Source organism: Sciurus vulgaris (genome assembly GCF_902686455.1).
Source record: "Sciurus vulgaris genome assembly, chromosome: 2".
In the NCBI taxonomy this organism is placed as follows: Eukaryota; Metazoa; Chordata; class Mammalia; order Rodentia; family Sciuridae; genus Sciurus; species Sciurus vulgaris.
The window spans coordinates 147,944,868-147,963,774 of NC_136462.1; the positions used below are offsets into that span (position 1 = coordinate 147,944,868).

The window sequence follows — 18,907 nt, forward strand, 5'->3', positions numbered from 1 at the left end:
CCATGGCTGCAATTCACATAGTTCTAACATGAATGTTGATTGACACTTTTATGTGAAGGAGGAAGACGAAATGAAACAATAAAGACTTGTCAAAACTTTACTCATTACTCAATAACATAAGTTGGATCAAACACTGAAGGAATATTTACTTGATTTTTTTTTGTACTATTCACAATGTCATGGCTACAGACACAAAACAATTTAAAATTTAATTTGGATTATTAATATTTTTCCATAGCTCTCTTTATGTCTAGACAATCAATAAAGCAATAAACCAAACCTTGGTTCATAACATTTGCGGATTTCCATGTTGTAAATTCTCCCACCATGGCTGACTGCAAACTCCCAAAGTGACATCACTGAACATGGAGCTGGGATAAGATGCATAATAGCTATTATTTAATATTTCCATCACTTTAAAGACCACTATAAAGAGAGACCGAGCAGATTTGAAAAAGAATTCTTTACACAAAAAAATAACTGAAATAAAAATTCAGTGATGACCATGGATTCCTTTATCCCCAGTCAAACTGATATCACAAGAAGAGAGACAAACTGTTCTCATTGAGCCCTGCCCAAATTAAAGATTGGTCAGCAAAATAATGCTTGGTTTTGCTTGAGGTCACTAAATGTTGGGGCAGTTTTTTTTAGTAAACAATTAGATAGTTGGAACACATTCTGAAATGCTTGCTTTCTGAATACAAGAGAGATGGGGACCAGTTAGCCTGCTGGAAATGGCAGAGAACTCCTGGCCAGATGATCCAGGAAGCAACTGGTAGTGATCAAGGGACCCCGCTGTGGCAATTATGAATTAACTAGAATGTTCTAATTCCTGTTTTTTGAGAGGTCTATTTTGCTTTTTAGTGAGTTTTGGAGCCTGAATGTCCAAACAGCATGGTGCTAGCTCTGGGAAGAGCCTTGGCATCATGCAGTGAGACAGAAAGCCAGAAGAGAGTGTGATAGTTCTCAAGGACATGTTAGGTGCTGGAGAAGCACATGCCTCTTTAGATGATACATCAAAAACTCCAGTGGAGGGTTTGGTTTGATAAAGTATAATATTATAATATAATTTTATACTTACAGTGGGGAACATGACTAGTTGCCTACTCAAAATCTATTCCCCCTTCTTCCTTACTAACAGAAGCCCAATTGTTTTTTTCCCAAAGTCAAACTGTATCCATCTTTATTAAAAATACTTTTCATAAACAATCATGGTATTCCAGGCAGGACATGGGCAGACAATCATTAACAGTATACAGCAACTTTCAGACTGCCTTCTTGGATGGGCTACCGAAATTAGAGAACCACTATAAAATCCAACAAAGTTTTCATCTGATCCTCTGAATAGGGATTTAAGAGTGACGGTTGACATTTCATGTTTAGCTTGTTGTTTAATGACTTTTCATGAGCAGATCCTGATTTTCAGGAAATGAAATGAGAATGGCAGAATTATCAGTCTGAAGATCCACAGTTCAGGAAAGGAACTGCTGCTCTTTGAGGGACACCATCTCAATGATGTCACTGGAAAGTCCAGATTGCTTGACACAGTGGTGAAACCAATTTGTTGGGAGTCAGGTCCCAACAGGTCTCTCTGGGTTTAGGGGAGTTAAGTCTATGCCAACAGCAGAGAGGGAGAAGATGAGTTTGAGTTTTTCCATACCACAAAGTACTTGTGCCAAGGTAGTTGTCTGTGCCAAGCTGAGGAAATCCCTTCATCTTGGAGCCAAGAGGAAGTTTCTCAAAACCAGCAGGGAAAGACATTTCCCCACAGCAATTCAGCTTTGGAGACATACTACTAGTGATTTACACTACTTTCCCCAAAACAACGATGAAGTATTCTGTGTGCTAACAACATAGCTTAAAAAAAAAAAGTAAAATAAAATTCTGCACTTTTATAAAACTTGATAAAAATGCCACTTTGCACTGTACAGTCACCACAAGTACACAGCTATCAAAAACGCACACTGCTTCCCTTGGCGTCTCCAGCAAGTCTGCTTTCTATGCCTGGTCTGTCTTGGCCTCTCCACTTTCCACAGGGTTATTCCCACCTTTACCAGCTCAGCTTTCCCCTTTGAGTACCTTCTCCCCCTTCTTTGCAGGGTCCGTTTCAGGTTTGGGCTCTGGTTTGGAGGAGCAGGTTTAGCAGACAGCCTGGCGGATCTTTTTTGTGGTTCCTCCTTCACCTTGGCTCTATCTCCTTCAGCATCCCCTTCAGCCTTTCCCTTGGGCATTGTGGCCACAGCGGCAGAACACAGGCCCGAATGTGGTCACTCAGGGGTCATTCTCATCTCTTCTTTTTCACGCTGTTGCCCAACTGTCTTTTAAGGTAACAGTGTGCCCAGTTGAAATACTTTCTCAGATTCCTGTGCAGCTAGGGTGGCCATGTGACACAGTTCTGCTGTACATGGGCTAAGCAAACATGTACTAGAAATTTCTGGAATAGGTATCGCTTTCCTAACACAGTGGCCACCTTTTTCTCCTTCCTTATTTTGCCTTCCAGAAAAGGCAGACACAGACATGAGGCTGGAGCTGAGGCAGTTATTTTGTGACCATGCAGGGGGTTAAGTCAAATGCCAAGGACCCAGAGTAGAAGGACAGAAGCCTGAAATATCAAGGACATCATAAAAAAGCTGTTCTTTCCCCTGGAACAATTTCCTTCAAACTGCTAGGTATGTGAAAAACATGAAGTTCGATTTGGTAAAGCCAGTGCAGATGTTGAATTACCTAAAGTTGGTTGTTTACCTAAATGTAGAAAGTCTGGGAAAGGTTCTTGGCTGATAGCATTGTGATCACAGAGGGGCACAGAGGCTGGCTAGGTGGGTAAGGCAGGGTGGAAGGGCACCAGGGTACTGGGGATTGAACCCAGGGGCAGTTTACCACTGAGCTACATCCCCAGCCCTTGTTATTTTTTACACAGGGTCTTGCTAAGTTGATGAGGTGGGTAAGGCAGGGTCCTGGGATTACAGGCTGAGCCCCCATGCCTAGCTCTGACTCTACGAATTTAAAATGGACTTCCCAGTCCTCTGCTTCCAAACCATTTAGCAGTCCTAGGATTCACAATATATTAGAAATCATTCTTCATGGCTCCTAGTAGCTGGTCCAGGCCTCATTGGCTCTGGCCAGCTCTATGTTGTAAAGCTGTAGGCAGACACTGGTGAAGGGGGTGATGTAAATTCCTAGGGACAGGGACCTCAGCTCTAGCACCTGGGCCTCCATATTCACTCCAGTCTCTACTCTGGCTATGGCTCCTTTAGGGAAACTGATTCTATGCACCCCACAAGCTGCCTGGGGTTTCCCATCTATTCACCCAGGACCCCACTCTTTCCTTGAGCCTCTATCAGCTCCCCCACTGCAAGTACAGTGAGAGGAATTTGAGCCTCTTCCTCCAAAACAAGGCAATCCCCTGTTTGGAGGAGCCAGAGGCTGATGGGCATCAGGGTAAGGACCACTATAGTCTTGGCTGGCAGAACCAGCTTCTTTGCAGCATGACTGACTTCAGAGAAGAAGTCTGAGTTTATAGGGATTTTCAGCTCCCCACAACTCCCCATCTGCTCTGGCTACATCTCCTGATGGGCGCCTGTGAAGAGCCTAGACAGCCTCCCTAGGGCACCTTCCTTTGTCCTTGAGTTCCAAGGATGCAGTGTTCCAGACCATTTCCACAGGACCTGCTGTGAGGAGTTTCTGGGATTTGTGCAGCCCAGATAAGGCAGGCTGGGTCATGCCCCACTACCTTCAGCCATGGCTTGGCTCTCCTGGCCAGAAAAGGAAAGGCCAGTGCCACAGAGGACTGGGATCACGCTGGTCCTTAGATATGGTTTTGTCAGGGAGTATTGCTGGGGTGGGAGGAACCACTCAATCAGCTGTGTGATATTCAGCAACTTACTCAACTGTTCTGAGCTGTAAAACTGGGGATTAAGAAAAATACTTAACTAGGAGGGCTTTTGGAGGATTCAATATGATTGCTCCTAAGTGTAATGCCAGACTCTCAGAAAGTGCTCAATAAACATTATTTCCATTTTTACTTTCTTCTCTTTAACAGCTGTACACACATTGCTCAGGCAAACTAGAAGTTTCCAGAAGGAGTGAGAAGCCATTGTTGTTCCTTTCATGCCCAGAAATACTACCACAGATGGATGGCATTCCCCAGAGACCATCCAATGGAGTATGGAGACTCTCAGCAGAATGAATAGACTCTTGGGCAAATGGCTGCAGAGACACAGTGTCCCAGAAGACCCACCCCTATCCGAACCCACCAGAACACACATTCTTCTTTGCCTGTTAAATTTCTCAAACCTGAGACCTCAAGACTCCAGGCCAAACTGGATGTCTGGATCATCCAGACAACTCAGTTGCTTTTTTTAAAGGAGGAGAAGGACATTTTCATCCTCATTACCCTCATATAGACATCAGGGTCTCACAATGAGGGTGAATGTATTCACGTGCACAGACTCCATCCTAAACCCATTCGTTAGAATATTTGGGGGCAGAGCTGGCTTTGGGCATTTATTTTTAAAGTCCCAGGAGTTTCTAATGTGTAATCAGGGTTAAGAACTACTGTGTAATCCAATCTCCTCATTATAGAGATAAAAACATACATGCAGCCAGGCGTGGTGGTACACACCTGTAATCCCAGCGACTCAGGAGGCTGAAGCAGGATTACGTGTTCCAGGCCAACCTCAGCAACTTAGCAAGTCAGTGAGACTCTGTCTCAAAGATAAAAAATAAAAAAGGTTAGGGATGTAGCTCAGTGATAAAGTGCCTCTGGGTTCATACCCCAGTACCAAGAAAGGAAAATAGAAAAAAAGAAGCACCCCACACAACACACACACAAACACACAAACCTCATGCCTAGGTCTTTGTGTTTGATCAAATGCTCTGATGTTGCCGTTGTGAAAGTCTTAGTTTTTAAGCAAGGGGCCCTGAATTTTCACTTTGTACCCTGCAAGTTATGTAGCTGGTCTTGTTCCTAGCTCCCACAGCATTTAAAGGCAGAGTGGATTATCTCCCCATTAAAGAAAGGCTGGGAACACTCTCAGGGTTCAAAGGCTTTCTGAGTATGGGGCAGCAAGGAAGGAGGTACAGCTTCCCTGGTCCATGTCCCCTGCCTGGGACCCCATTGTCATGGAACACGAGACATCTACTCCTCCTCATTAAGAAGTCCTCTGAGCTTCAACTTCCTCATTTGCAAAAGGAAGGAGTGACTACCTTGTAGAATTACTATGAGAAGGGCCCAACATTGTGACTGTCCCACTAGATGCTGGGAATATGTGGCATCTCCTCCCTTTATGGGGAAGAGGAGGAAGCATCCTTCTCCAAAAGAATGGGACCCACATGTTCCAGGTGCAGCATGTCAATCACTCAAAGTCCTTCTTCTCCCTATGAGGATACTGCTTTTCTCACACAAAGAACAAGTAATTTTGGTGAACCTTTCAATTCTGGAATGGGGTGCAGGCTTCAGAGCTACTATGGAAGGGTTGCTGCTGCTGCCCTCTGGTGGTAACTTACATTATCTGCATGCATTGCTGACTTCTGGGAAATGCTTAGTAACACTTCTAATTCGATTTAAAAATAATTTATCAAGTACATATTTTGCTAGACACTAATGACACAAGGCAAATAAAAAGTAGTTTGTTGCCTCTAGACAATGTGATATAATGGTTATAATAAAAATAAAGGCTCCCAACTTCCAGTTCCAGACGAAATGAAATAGATGCATTTATGCCTCTCCTCCTACTAAGTAAAGCTTAAACCCTTGCATATATATATACATATATATGTATATATATAAAACAAATATATTTCATATCATATATCACAAATATAAGAATATATAACACTCATATATCACAAATATGTATCATCCATATATATATACATATATCACATATGTATGTATCATATATCACATATATCACAAATATAAGAACACTCTCAAGGATTGAGAGAAGAGATTGGTCAGGGATCTTGGAACCCAAGAAATTTCCTGGGTTCTGTTTTTGCCTTATATATTCTGATTGGATTCTGAGAAGCTGGCAACCTCATACATTGGTGAACACAGACCACAAAAGCCCCAAGAAAAACCTACTCTCTATTTAACTAGGATAAGGGCAACTAGGCAAGACAGAAAACTTTTAGACAATAAACATCCAGGTTCAGTCTAACGTCCCAGAAAATCATGGTGGAGTTGCTGAGTGAAAGCCTAGACTTCTTCCCTTGTTCAGCTATAATAAGGTGGCGTGGCAGCAGTGGAGAGCTGGACTCCCATCTCCATTGGTTGATCCCCAGGTCCAAGCCCTGCAGGGTTAGTGGAGTCCACCCAAGGAGTCAGGACTTTCACACCCATCAGGGGTAAGGATGCCCTTTTCCTCCCTGCTGGGGGACTGGCAGAGGAGGCCTTGTGGAGAGCCAGGACTTCCACCACCACCTAGTGATAAGGAGGCACCTTCTCCTCCTGCTGGGTGGTGTCTGCCGGAAGGCAGAGGGGCAAGCTGGAACTTTCTCCACCTCTCAGTGGTTAGGAGGTTCCCGGCCTCATGGTGTCAGTGGAAGCCCCAGGGGGCCAGGTGGATGTGAAACAATACACTAAAAGAAAAGGACTGTCAACTCAGAGTTCTATATCCAGTGAAAATATTCTTCAAGAATAAAGAAAAATTAAGACATTACTAGGAAAAGGAAGAGAATTTGCTGCCAGTGGACTAACACTTAAAAAAAAAAAAAAAAAAGCTGAAAGAAGTTTTAGAAAAAGAAAAATGATTTTTAAAAAAGAAAAGGACAGGCTGGGGACGTAGCTCAGTTGGTAGAGGGCTTGCCTCGCATGCGCAAGGCCCCGGGTTCAATCCCCAGCACCACAGGGGAATAAAAGAAAAAAAAAAAAAGAAAGAAAAAGAAAATGACAAGCCAGGTGTGTGGCATGTGCCTATAGTCCCAGAAACTCAGGAGGTTGAGGCAGGAGGATCACAGGTTCATAGGCCAGCCTCAGCAACTTAGCAAGGCCCTAAGCAACTTAGCAAGATTCCGTCTCAAAAATTTTTTAAAAATGAAAAGGGCTGGGGATGCGGCTCAGTGGTAAAGTGTCCTAGGTTCAATCCCTGGTGCGAGAAAAAAAAAAAAAAAAAGTGGAAATGATAAAAAAAAGGAATTTTGGAAACTTAGAACATCAGGAAAGAAGAAAAAAACAATGGAAAGAGTAAAACTATGGGTAAATTCAATAAGCTTTCCCTCTTGCATTTTCTGAATTATGTTTGGTGGTTGAAGCAAAAATTGTAACATTGTTAATATGGTTATCAATATGTGTAAAAGAAATAGTTGATATTTATAAGTGGGGGAAGATAAAAGGACTTGAAGAAGATCTTTCTATACTACACTACACTTGGTAAGATGTATACATAATAATAATGTAATACTTAGAGAAAATACTTTAAAAATTCTATAAAGTAGTTGTCTCTTTAGTCACTTTCCTCTTATTACAGAGAATTCTGAACACATGCAGAAGCAGGCAATGAACCTCAATATACACACCACCCAAACAAAGCACCATCGATCCATGGTCAAGTACATCCTATTCACATTCCTTCTGTATCTTTTTGAAAAAAAAAAAAAAAAAAAAAAATCCAACCCTCTCATTTTTCTTTCTTTTTTCTTGCTGTGCTAGGCATTGAACCCAGGGCCTTGTTCTTGTGAAGCAAACACTCTACCAACTGAACTATATCCTCAGCCCCAACCCTATCATTCTTGAAACCTGTTTTGCACTGAATTTCCATTAATGAAATTCTAGTTTTCTTCTCTTAGTCCATTTGTGTTGGTATAACAAAATACCATGAACCAGGTAACTTAGAAACAACATAAATTTATGTCACACAGTTCTAGAGGCTGGAAGTCCAAGGTCAAATCTCCATAAGATTTAGTATCTGGTGAGGACTCATTTTCTGGTTCACAGATGACCCTTCTCACTATGTCCTCACCTGGTGAATGGGGCAAATGAGCCCAATTGGTCCTATTTTATAAGGATACTAATTGGAACCCTCATTATCCAATAATCTGTCAAAAGGGCCTACCTTCTAACACCATCATATTGGTGATTAGGCTTCAACATGAATTTCAGGAGGACACGAATATCCAGACCACAGTGTCCTCCTATTGAAGTGGACACTGCTGTCCCCACCTTCTTTTTCTAACCTCTCAATGCTGAATCACCTTGGTAAGCTCATTCAGGCCCACGGTTTTAAATGACAGCTAGTTACTGATCATTTTCAACTTAACTCTCTGTCTCAATTTCTCCCCAGAGCTGCAGAATCTTGTATTTAACTGCACACCTGACATTTCTACTTGGGAGTCCAAAAGACATCTTAAACCTAACCTTGGTTAACTAGAACCTTTGATATTTTTTTTTATTTAACTTTATTTTTATGGACTGCATTATGATTCACTGTATACAAATGGGGTACAACTTTTCATTTCTATGGTTGTACACAATGTAGATTCACACCATTCATGTAATCATTCGTATACATATTCTACTATTCTTCCTTCCCCCATCCCCTCCTGCCCCATTTTCCTCTACATCATCCAAAGTTCCTTCATTTTTCTCTTTCCCCCATCACCCCTCCCCCCCCCAACCCCCCCCCCCCCCCCGTTGTTATGTATTGTCATCCACTTATCAGAGAAAACATTCAAACTTTGGTTGTTTGGGTTTGGCCTATTTCACTTAGCATATTTTCCGGCTTCATCCATTTACCAGCAAATGCCATAATTTTATTCTTCTTTATGGCTGAGTAATATTCCATTGTGTATATATACCACAATTTCTTTATCCATTCATCAATCAAAGGGCATCTAGGTTGGTTCCACAATCTAGCTATTGTGAATTGAGCTGCTATGAACATTTGATGTGGCTGATTGATTGATTGATGTGGCTGATGTAGTATACTGATTTTAAGTCCTTTGGGTATAAACCGAGGAGTGGGATAACTGGGTCAAATGGTGGGTCCATTCCAAGTTTTCTGAGGAATCTCCACACTGCTTTCCAGAGTGGCTGCACCAATTTGCAATGTATGAGTGTGCCTTTTTGCCCACATCCACACCAACACTTATTACTGCTTGTGTTCTTGATAATAGCCATTCTAATTGGAGTTAGAAGAAATCTTAGGGTGGTTTTGATTTGCATTTCTCTTAATTACTAGAGATGATGAGCACTTTTTCATATATTTGTTGATCACCTGTATATCTTCTTCTGTGAAGTGTCTGCCCATTTCCTTAGCCCATTTATGGATTGGGTTCTTTGTATTTTGTGTGTAAAGTTTTTTAAGTTCTCTATAAACTTTGGAGATTAGTGCTCTATCTGAAGTGTGTGTGGAAAAGATTTTCTCCCACTCTGTAGGCTCTCTTTTCATTTCTGCCCCTCCTTCCCACTGCCTCCTCACTGAGTCTGCTTTACCTTTTTGTTCACCTTTCAGGGCCTAAATGAAGAAGGTACTGCCTCAACCCACACAGCACTAAACAGTTCTCCGAATGCAGGCAATAAGTGGATTAGAACATGCACGGAGAATAAGAAAGGCAAAAGACACAGAAATAGGTGAAAGCAGGACCCAGTGGGGAGCCAGCCCTGATGGGTTCTGCTGAAAAAAGAATGGGGCTCCCCATGTTTATTATATAGGTTTAGACATCAAAAGGATTTATTGTGAGAAAGCTTCTTCAAGATAAACAAGTGAGGTTGTGAGGAAAACAGCCCGATTGGGTTTATCGGCTTGCCAGGTATTTCTTCCTCCTCTGGGCAGTTGGCGTCTCGAGGCTATTGAGCATACCCATATCTCTTCCACTACAGAGCAGCTGGTGTTTGACCCTAAGGCTATCTGAACCAATAAATTCTGTGAGACACAGAACTCTTTTTGAGCAGAGAACGTGCTGTCTCAAAATCAACTAGATACCACCAAGAGTTCTCAGAAGGGCATCACCTCTCACCTCTGTCTTGAGACGATTCAAACAAACCTATAATTCATTTGTTGCTCTCAAGAAGTTACCATCGTACCCTATAATCTGTTTGCAAGTTCTGTCAGCTCTGTACTCAAAATACACCCAAAATACTGTCATGGTTCATCAGCTCCATCATTTGCACCCTGTCCAAAGCCATCATCAAAAACAGTGTAGCATTATGGTTTGGATCTAGAACATCCCCTAAAGTCTTTTTCCCTCTGGCTTCTGGCTGCCATGAGCTGAGTAGCTTTCCTCTGTCCTTTCACCATGATGTTCTGCCTCATCTCAGGTCCAAGAGCAGCAATGGAGTCAGTGGACCATACACTGAAACTGTGAGAAAAAAATATATTTTATTACACACACACACAGACACACACACACACGCACACATTACATACACTGGGGATTGAAACCAGGGGTACTCTACTACTGAGCTACATCCCCAGTCATTTTGTTTTTTATTTTGAGACAGGTTCTCACTAAGTTGCTGAGGCTGACCTTGAGCTTGCAATCCTTTTGCCTCAGCCTCCAGAGTCCCTCTGGAGGATTACAGGTGTACACCACTAGGCCCCAAAATTAGTCTGTCTTTTAAAATCTCAAAATGTGGCTGATAACAAAAAATTTGAAAAAAGAAAAAAATGTGACTGACAAAGATCTTATACTAGGAAGAGTGTCAAATCTGTCATTTTCATGTGATTTCCTCGTGATCGTATTATTAATAATATGTAGTTTCTTTTTTGAGGGGTGGGTACCAGGAATTGAACTCAGAGGCACTAGGCCAATGAGACACATCCCCAGCCCTATTTTGCGTTTTATGTAGAGACGGGGTCTGAGTTACTTAGTGCCCGGCTTTTCTGAGATTGGCTTTAAACTCCTAATCCTCCTGCCTCAGCCTCCAGAGCCACTGGGATCACAGGCATGTGCCCTTGCACCCAACTAACATGTAGTTCCTTATCAAAAATCTTATAAGGTCACTTGTTCACTTTTTGAAAGTTATTTTAGTTAAAATCCAAATACTCCCCAAATCCACTTAGGTAGAAGAAAAATGCAATTTGTCACAGAACAATGATATCCAATGAATGAGACATTAAACAAAAAAAAAAAAAGGAGAGAAATAGAAGTCTTACTATTTTCTTTCTGCATCTAGTAAATTGCCTTGGACACTCTCTGATGTGTAAGCCCATGACTTTGGAAAACAACCTCCCAAAATGCTCTGCAGAATCTCTTTGTGGGTCTCATCACTTATATTTTTTCCCTTCTATGTTCAATTTCCACCTAGTAGCCAGAGTGCTCTTCTCAAAAACCATATCACGATTCCTTCCTTAAAACCTTCCAGTGTCTTCCTATCCTCAATATAATAACCAAACTGCCGGCTCAGGAGGTCTCCAGGGCTGATCAGGACGCTGGGATTACAGTGTGTGCTACTATGTCCAGAGTCAGTGTAATTTTTTATCACATGCTTCACTTTCCCCTCAACTTTTTTTTCACATATTATCATTATATTCATCTGTATTAGGATTTGTCTAATGTCTGGGCCCCACCCCACCAACAGACTCTGAATTCCATGAGGATAGAGGATGACTGATGAAAAGTTTTATGGGTTGAATTCTGTCCAAAAAGATGTGATTTTATTTGGAAATAGGGTCCTATGGAGGTAATCAAGTTAAAATGGATGTAGTCATTAAGTTGGACCCTAACCCAATAACATCGGTGTCCTTATCAAAAGGAGACATTTTGATAACAGACACATGCGGAACGCAATGGGAAAACACCAAAAGAATGCCAAGGATAGATAGCAAATACCAGATTCTCCTGTAGAATCATTAGACAAAGATGGAGAGAGGAAACTAAAGAGAAAAGAGAGAGGGGAGGGGCACGGGCATGTCAATACCTTATTTTTGGATTTCTAGCCTTCAGACTTGGGAGAATAAATTTGCTTCTGGTTCTTTGTTATGGCAGGCAGCCCTAGAAAACTTACATAAAAAGGAAAATGTAGTAACTGTTGAGGATGTTGCTTGGAAAAGCAGAGTATAAAGGAAGTTGCAGAAACCAGGCAGGATCAGAATGAAACAGGCAGGATTCAACCAGGTGAAAGATTGGGTCAATCTTCTTAAACACAAACTACCATCCTTTCTTTTTACCCCTCTTCTTCACAAATACCGTATTTCATTAATTCTAGATCCCACTGATCTAGAGGCACATATTCACATCTCTGAAATCACATATATACATATGAATCTATCTATCTAGATATATGAATAATTTGGTACTAGGGATTGAACCCAAGGGCCGCTTAACCACTAAGCCGCATTCCCAGCTGTTTTTTTTTTTTTTTTTTTTTTTTTTTTGGCGGTGCTGGGGATCGAACTCAGGGCCTTGTGCTTGAGAAGCAAGCACTCTACCGACTGAGCTATCTCCCCAGCCCTCCAGCCTTTCTTATATTTTATTTAGAGCCTTTCTTATTTTTTATTTAGCATCTTGCTAAATTGCTGAGGCTGGCTTTGAACTCACGAGCCTCTTGTCTCAGCCTATCAAACCTCTGGGATTACAGGACTGGGCCACCGCTCCCGACGAACTTAAAATAATTCTTTAAAATTTACAGAAAAGTAAAGACTTCGTCACCTTTTAAACCACTGTGGGTGTAAAACCGGCTTGATTTAAACAATCCCAAATTCCCTCAAGCGCCAAATTTTCAAGGTCTTGGTAAATAGCCCCTGTACCTCCTGGGCCTCCAGGCAGTCCGCACCCTAGTGTGCGTAGGATCGCTCAAACTAGAGCCTCCAGTTCCAAATTCCTTGACACGCCCCCGAGGCACCACCTCTTTAAATTTTAAAACGAAGGTTCAGGCCAATGAAAGTGCAGTTTCTCCCGGAACCCGGTGCCCGCCCATAGTCACGCCCTCTACCAATCAAGCCAAGGCTTTCGCCTCCGCTCTCCCAATCAGCGTCAAAAATGGGAGTGCTCACGTAGTTTGCGTAAGTGAATCAGCCAATAAGAGTTGACTTTGGGAATTAGATCCGCCAATAGCAGCAGCGCTCGGAGAGCGCGGGAGCCTTTAGACCAGGACTTCTAAGGGAAGCACTGAATGGCGCTGGTTCTCTGAAGCTAGGGCCTAGAGAAGGGCCGCGCGGGCCAAGCCGAAGTTCGGGGTCGGCGGCGCGGCCGACATGGCCTGCTGTCACAAAGTGATGCTGCTGCTGGACACCGCGGGCGGCGCCGCTCGCCACAGCCCGGTGCGGCGGATCGCCCTGCGCCTTCTCACCTACCTGAGTTGCCGATTCGGCCTGGCTGGAGTTCACTGGGCCTTCAAGTTCTTTGACTCGCAGGGGGCGCGAACCCGGCCCTCGCGCGGGTCTGACTTCCGCGAGCTGGGGACCCGCTCCTGGGAGGACTTTGAGGAAGAGCTGGAGGCGCGGCTCGGGGATCGCGTCCACGGTGCCCACCTGCCCGGCCCGGCTTCCAGGGCAGCTCACACTCACAGCGCCCTGATGGAGACGCTGCTTGACTACCAGTGGGACCGACCCGAGATCACATCGCCCACGAAACCGATCCTGCGAAGCAGCGGGAGGAGACTGCTGGACGTGGAGAGTGAGGCTAAGGAGGCAGAGGCCGCTCTTGGGGGCTTTGTAAACGCTGTCTTCCTCTTGGCCCCCTGTCCGCACTCGCAGAGGGAGCTGCTGCAGTTCGTGTCTGGGTGCGAGGCCCAGGCCCAGCGCGTGCCGCCCACTCCCAAGCAAGTGATGGAGAGGTTGTTGCCCAGGAGAGTCCAGGAGGTCATGATCACCCGAAAAATCACCTTGTACTGGGTGGATACTACCGAATGGTCTAAGGTAAGGTGACAGTAGTCTCCGATTTAGCACATGCTGCTCTCCCTGCTAACTAGAATTTGGCAGCGTCTGCCAACAGCCACAGACCCAAAATGAAACGAACACAACCCTACATCCTGTCAGAAGAAAAGTTTTGTTGTCACAAATAAATAGGGACAGTTTTCACAACAAAATGGGTAAGTCCTCAGTACCTACTAAGTAGAAGCGTGTAAGCTCTTCTGCAGTTTGGGTCCTGTCTACCTTTCCTGAGTTTATTCTCCTACCATGACATATATTCCAGCATGTGGAAGCCTGGTCTAGCTAATAAGCAGGTATTAACTGTTCGTTTTGTCTTATCTTGTGACGTTTAGTCTGCCTAGGCCTCCTGTCCTCACTCTTCTAAGCCAGCCTAAACCTCACTCATTCAATCTTTAGGATCTTGTCCAAATGACGATGAGGCAATTCGGCTTCTGAATTTCTAAGCCTTTTAATTTTATTTCTTATTATTTATGTGTGCGCCTGACCCCCTTTCTCCATTATGTTCCAGTTGTCTATCCTGTCATCTTCCTTCTAGTCTAAAAATACCTCAAAGGGTGGCACCGAATCTTTCACATCTTGGAGTCCAACACAGACGTTTATTGAATATTGTGGGTGTTTAGTAAAGATTACTTACAAAATGAATAAATTGTTACAAACTTAAAATCCTAAATGGCTAATTTGGAATTTTGTTAAGGCCGGGAAACTTCTTGCTCCTGTTAAGTATTATGATAAGTGTATATTTTTGCTTTCTTCATGTCATGTCATTTAGTCAACAAATACTCATTGATAAGTCACTGCATTGAGTACATACTACCCTGTTTTAGGTGCTAGGGCTATGGCACCCGAAGTAGAATTTACCTTCTACAGCAGAAGATGTATTAAACAGAAAAGGCTAATAGATTAAACAGATGAGCAAGCAAGTGATAGGATTTCAAAAATCATGCTCTGGGGGAAAAAAAACTGAGTGGGGAGATGGGGATAGGGTGGGGAGGGGAGGTAAGTAGGAATTGTATAATAGGGATAGACAGGGAAGGCCTTTTCGAGCAGACTGATTGGTGAAAGAGGAGTAATATAAGGACTGGGAAGGCATAGAGAAGAGCTAGGAATGAACTTTGTTTCAGAAACAGAAAGGTTAGGAGTGCAGAGCTAATAAGCAATGGATAGAGCAGTAGAAGTTAGAAAGAAGACAGTCTATAGGGCCCAGTTCTTCAGTGTAGATTGTATTCTAATCAGCAAGAAGGCTTTGGAAGGTAATGTAACCAGGTGAAAGATGTGATTCCACTTACTGGAAATAAATGCCACAAAAGCAGGAGTGGGTTTAATTGCAAGATTACAGATAGAAAATCAGGTACTTTAAAAACAATGATCCAATGTGTTAAAATTTCTAATGTGTTTGCACATACGAAGCCCCCAAAAGGTGTGGCAAATGCAAAATAAGGCAGCAGCAGTTTGTCCAAAAAGAAATGGGCAAAAAAGTGTTTAAGAGGATGGTTAATATTTGATGGGGAAAATGGAAGCCTAGAAATTAAAATTGTTAAGACTGTAAATCAAGCATTAGACATAGTATATGATACTTAAGTGCTTAATTTGGAATGATTGATACCAAATATCAAAGAGTGTATTCTGTAATTGTATTATACCAAATACTGATAGAAATATATCTTACCAGAACAGGTTCTCTTTTTTGGAATAGCATTAAAATAAGAGGTTGATTGAGTTTTCTGAAAGATTTTCATCCAGGTGTGACATACCACTGTCAGTTGGAATGGGTCTTTCCTTTTCACATTTGCTAACTTGTTCCTCTTTTTTAGAGGAATGCCCATCAGATAATCTTAAGCTTTTCTAAATTTTTTTTTTTTTTTCTGCTGAAGATCTTTTGTTTTCCTATTCAAAAACTTCTAACCAGCCACATTGTGGAGGCAAGGAGAGATTTAAGCAGGCTTTCAACTTGGGGAGCTTACAGTCTGGGAAGAGAAACCAGGAGAAAAAGAACTTGGACTCAGATAGGGAGTGAAAAGATTCAAGCACACAAAACTTTTACAAATATGGGATAGAGTGGAGGATGGGAGACCTCTGACACATTTTCAACTGTGCCTCTGGTTTACTCAACACATTCTTACATACCTGCTAGGTATGTGGGGGCTCTTTTACCATTAGGGAATTAAACAGATGTGGTCCCTACTTTCTTGAAGCTTATAGAGTAGTGGGCATTTGCAAGTCCCCAAATTTGACATTACCACTAGGACATATCTGTCATATATATAAAATATAATGTGCATAAAAATGAAAAATATAACCCATACTCTACACTTTTTTAATCGTGCATAATTATTTTCTAATAAAAAAATTAATGTTCTTTTCAACATATTGTTTTCCTTTTCATTTGATAGGAAGCAGTTTTTTTGTGTGACTAGTCATCTGGCTGAATCAATTTCAACAAAGTTTTTCTATCCCTTTGGCAGAAAAAAAAATCAGGATCTTTGGCCCCTGATTTAGCTTTCGGTTGTCCCCATACCATTGAACCACATGGGTGGTAATAGTAAATACTAACTAATTGATTAATTTGTTATAGCACTTTCCAGATTGGTATGCATAACTGAAACAAGTTTCATAATACATTGCTTATCTTTTGTACATGTGGTTTTTCGTATTGTACTTTTTTTTTTAATGCTAATTATGAACTATTCATTTGATCCATCAAAGAACCAATTTTAAAATTTCTTTTGAGACAGTCTTGGATTTTTGGAGTGGTCTATCATTGTTTTGCTATATCTGTAGGCAATTTCCAGCCTCTCTTTGACATTGAATATAATGAAAATTTGGGGGAATCACCTAAATGATCTTGAAGACCCTTTTAGTTCATATTCCTCACATTTGTATAGCAATTTATAGTTCATAATTATTAACCAGTATGATGATCATATTCTAAAGTGGGTGTCCCTTCATATTTTCATAGTATTGTCATGTTACATTGTGGTTCTGTTATATATTTCCCATCATTACTCTTTTACTCTCCCTTCCCCCAATTCAAGATCCTAGAAGACAGGAAGTGTCTTATTTCCTATTACATAGAAGTTGCACAATAAGTTTGTTGAAAGAGCATCGAAGAGTCAGCTACATGTGAAAGAGTGAGACAGGGCTTTGAGATAGGGCTTTCCCAGAGAAAGTAGGATTTGATTTAGATACAGAAATATAATAATCATTCAATTGATGAAGAAGGAAAGGGAGGCACAGGAAATAAGATCAGCAAAAACAGGGAAGCATTATGAAATGGCACGTTTAGGCAATAGGAAATGATTCAGTGTGCCTAGAAGATAGGGATGGGTGAGGGAAACAGAAGATAATGTGTTCTGGAAAAGTCATTAGGATTTGGTTGTGAAGAACTATATGGTTATGCTAAAAGTTACTTTCTCCTGGAAGCTGTGGAAAGCCCTTAAAACTTTTAGAGACAAGTGATTTGGAAGAAAATTTAGAGCAACCAAAGGAAGGTTAGAGGCAAGGTACAACCTTTATGGGCTATAGTAAGAGTTTAGCAAGAGATGTTGAGGGCTTCAGTTAAGGCAGTGAAGATGGACCCAAGAGGATTTGTTTAGTCCTGGTACAGACCTGCGGGTGGGCAAGGCAGAGTTATGGTTGCCATCTAGGTGAGGTGCTCCTGTTTCCTCCCCTGGCACCTGGTCATCACTAGGTTATGTTGTATAGGATAGAATTATTTTCATTAGCATATGGTTTTGTATTCTTCCTGACTGTAATATTATATTTATGATTTATACACAGTGATTTGCATCACTTCTGTACCTTGATAGAAAATATAAGGTCTATTTCACTAAATGAATGCTTTCCTTAAAGTGTATTATGTAGTAATTATGTTCTTGGGCTGTAAAGGATGTTGGCCAATATTTGTGATTGGTTCAACAAATATATTAATGATATAATTTGCTCCTTTAATGTTGGCATCAATTTTATTTAATTTGAATTTTAGCTTCATTAAATATATTAATGATATAATTTGATCCTTTAATGTTGGTATCCACTTTATTTACTCTTGATTTTAGCTTTATTTCCGAGTGCCTAATTTACACTAATCTGAGCTTCTTTGTCATTTTTATTTTAGTTGTGGGAATCCCCAGACCATGTTGGGTACTGGACAGTTTGTGAACTGCTCCACCATGGAGGAGGCACCATCTTGCCATCTGAAACTTTCAGCTGGGGTTTTACTAAATCCCAGCAAACACTGACCAGTGGTGAAAGAAAGATGTCAAGTGAACCTCACCTCACCCCATGGATTTCCACTCTGCCAACTGATGCCACTTTAAATCGTTTGCTTTATAATTCTCCTGAGTATGAGGCCTCATTTCCACGGATAGAAGGAACGTTATTTCTCCCCATTAAAGGTAAGCAAATAATATTTTGGAGTGGTTTTTTGTTGGTGTGTGGGGTTTTTTGTTTTGTTTTTTTGATCTTAGTTACATTCATTTTGTCACAGCCTGGGCACGCAGTGCTTATAATTGAAGGAATTTAAAAATGTATAAGCAGGGCTGGGGTTGTGGCTTAGTGGTAGAGCACTTGCCTAGCATGTGTGAGGCACTAGGTTCAATTCTCAGCACCACATATAAATAAATGAATAAAATAAAGGTCTATCAACATCTAAAAAAATTTTAAAAGAAACTAAAAATGTATAAGCAAAATCAAAGACACCATTGGAAAGGATCGAATTCTAGTATAATACAACTGTGGCTCATTTATAAAAAAAAAAAAAGTGAATGATTTTAAAGTTTCCCAGTTATTCCCAAAGAAAAGTAATATTGTTCAGATGTCCAAGCACATAGGTGTTAAGATTTCATTGCTTCATAGAAGAGATTGATGAAAACCATAAAGAGACAATGATTGACCAAGAGAAAAATTAAATTAGCCTATAGAACCCTAACATTATGCTTGCTACCAAGAAAAGCCAGCATGTTGGAATCTTAATACATTTGTTTAACCATATGATTTGCTATATGATGAGTCTCAGTTCTCAACATATTATATATCCCCACAGAAATAGTGTTGCATGGAGATGTATACATTAAACCATGTTATATGTTATGTGC

The 18,907-nt window shown here is 41.4% G+C and overlaps 1 protein-coding gene across 2 annotated transcripts in view; it reads left to right on the plus strand.

The window, feature by feature from the left end:
* The first annotated feature begins 13,054 nt into the window (after positions 1 to 13,054).
* TICRR (TOPBP1 interacting checkpoint and replication regulator) overlaps positions 13,055 to 18,907 on the plus strand; it is a 47,594-nt gene continuing 41,741 nt past the window's right edge. For both annotated transcript variants that reach the window (XM_079125376.1, XM_079125377.1), the window contains exons 1-2: positions 13,055 to 13,799; positions 17,929 to 18,208. In XM_079125376.1, coding sequence (XP_078981502.1) covers positions 13,137 to 13,799; positions 17,929 to 18,208 — 943 coding nt within the window. In that variant the 5' untranslated portion in view covers positions 13,055 to 13,136. The remainder of the gene's footprint in view (positions 13,800 to 17,928; positions 18,209 to 18,907) is intronic.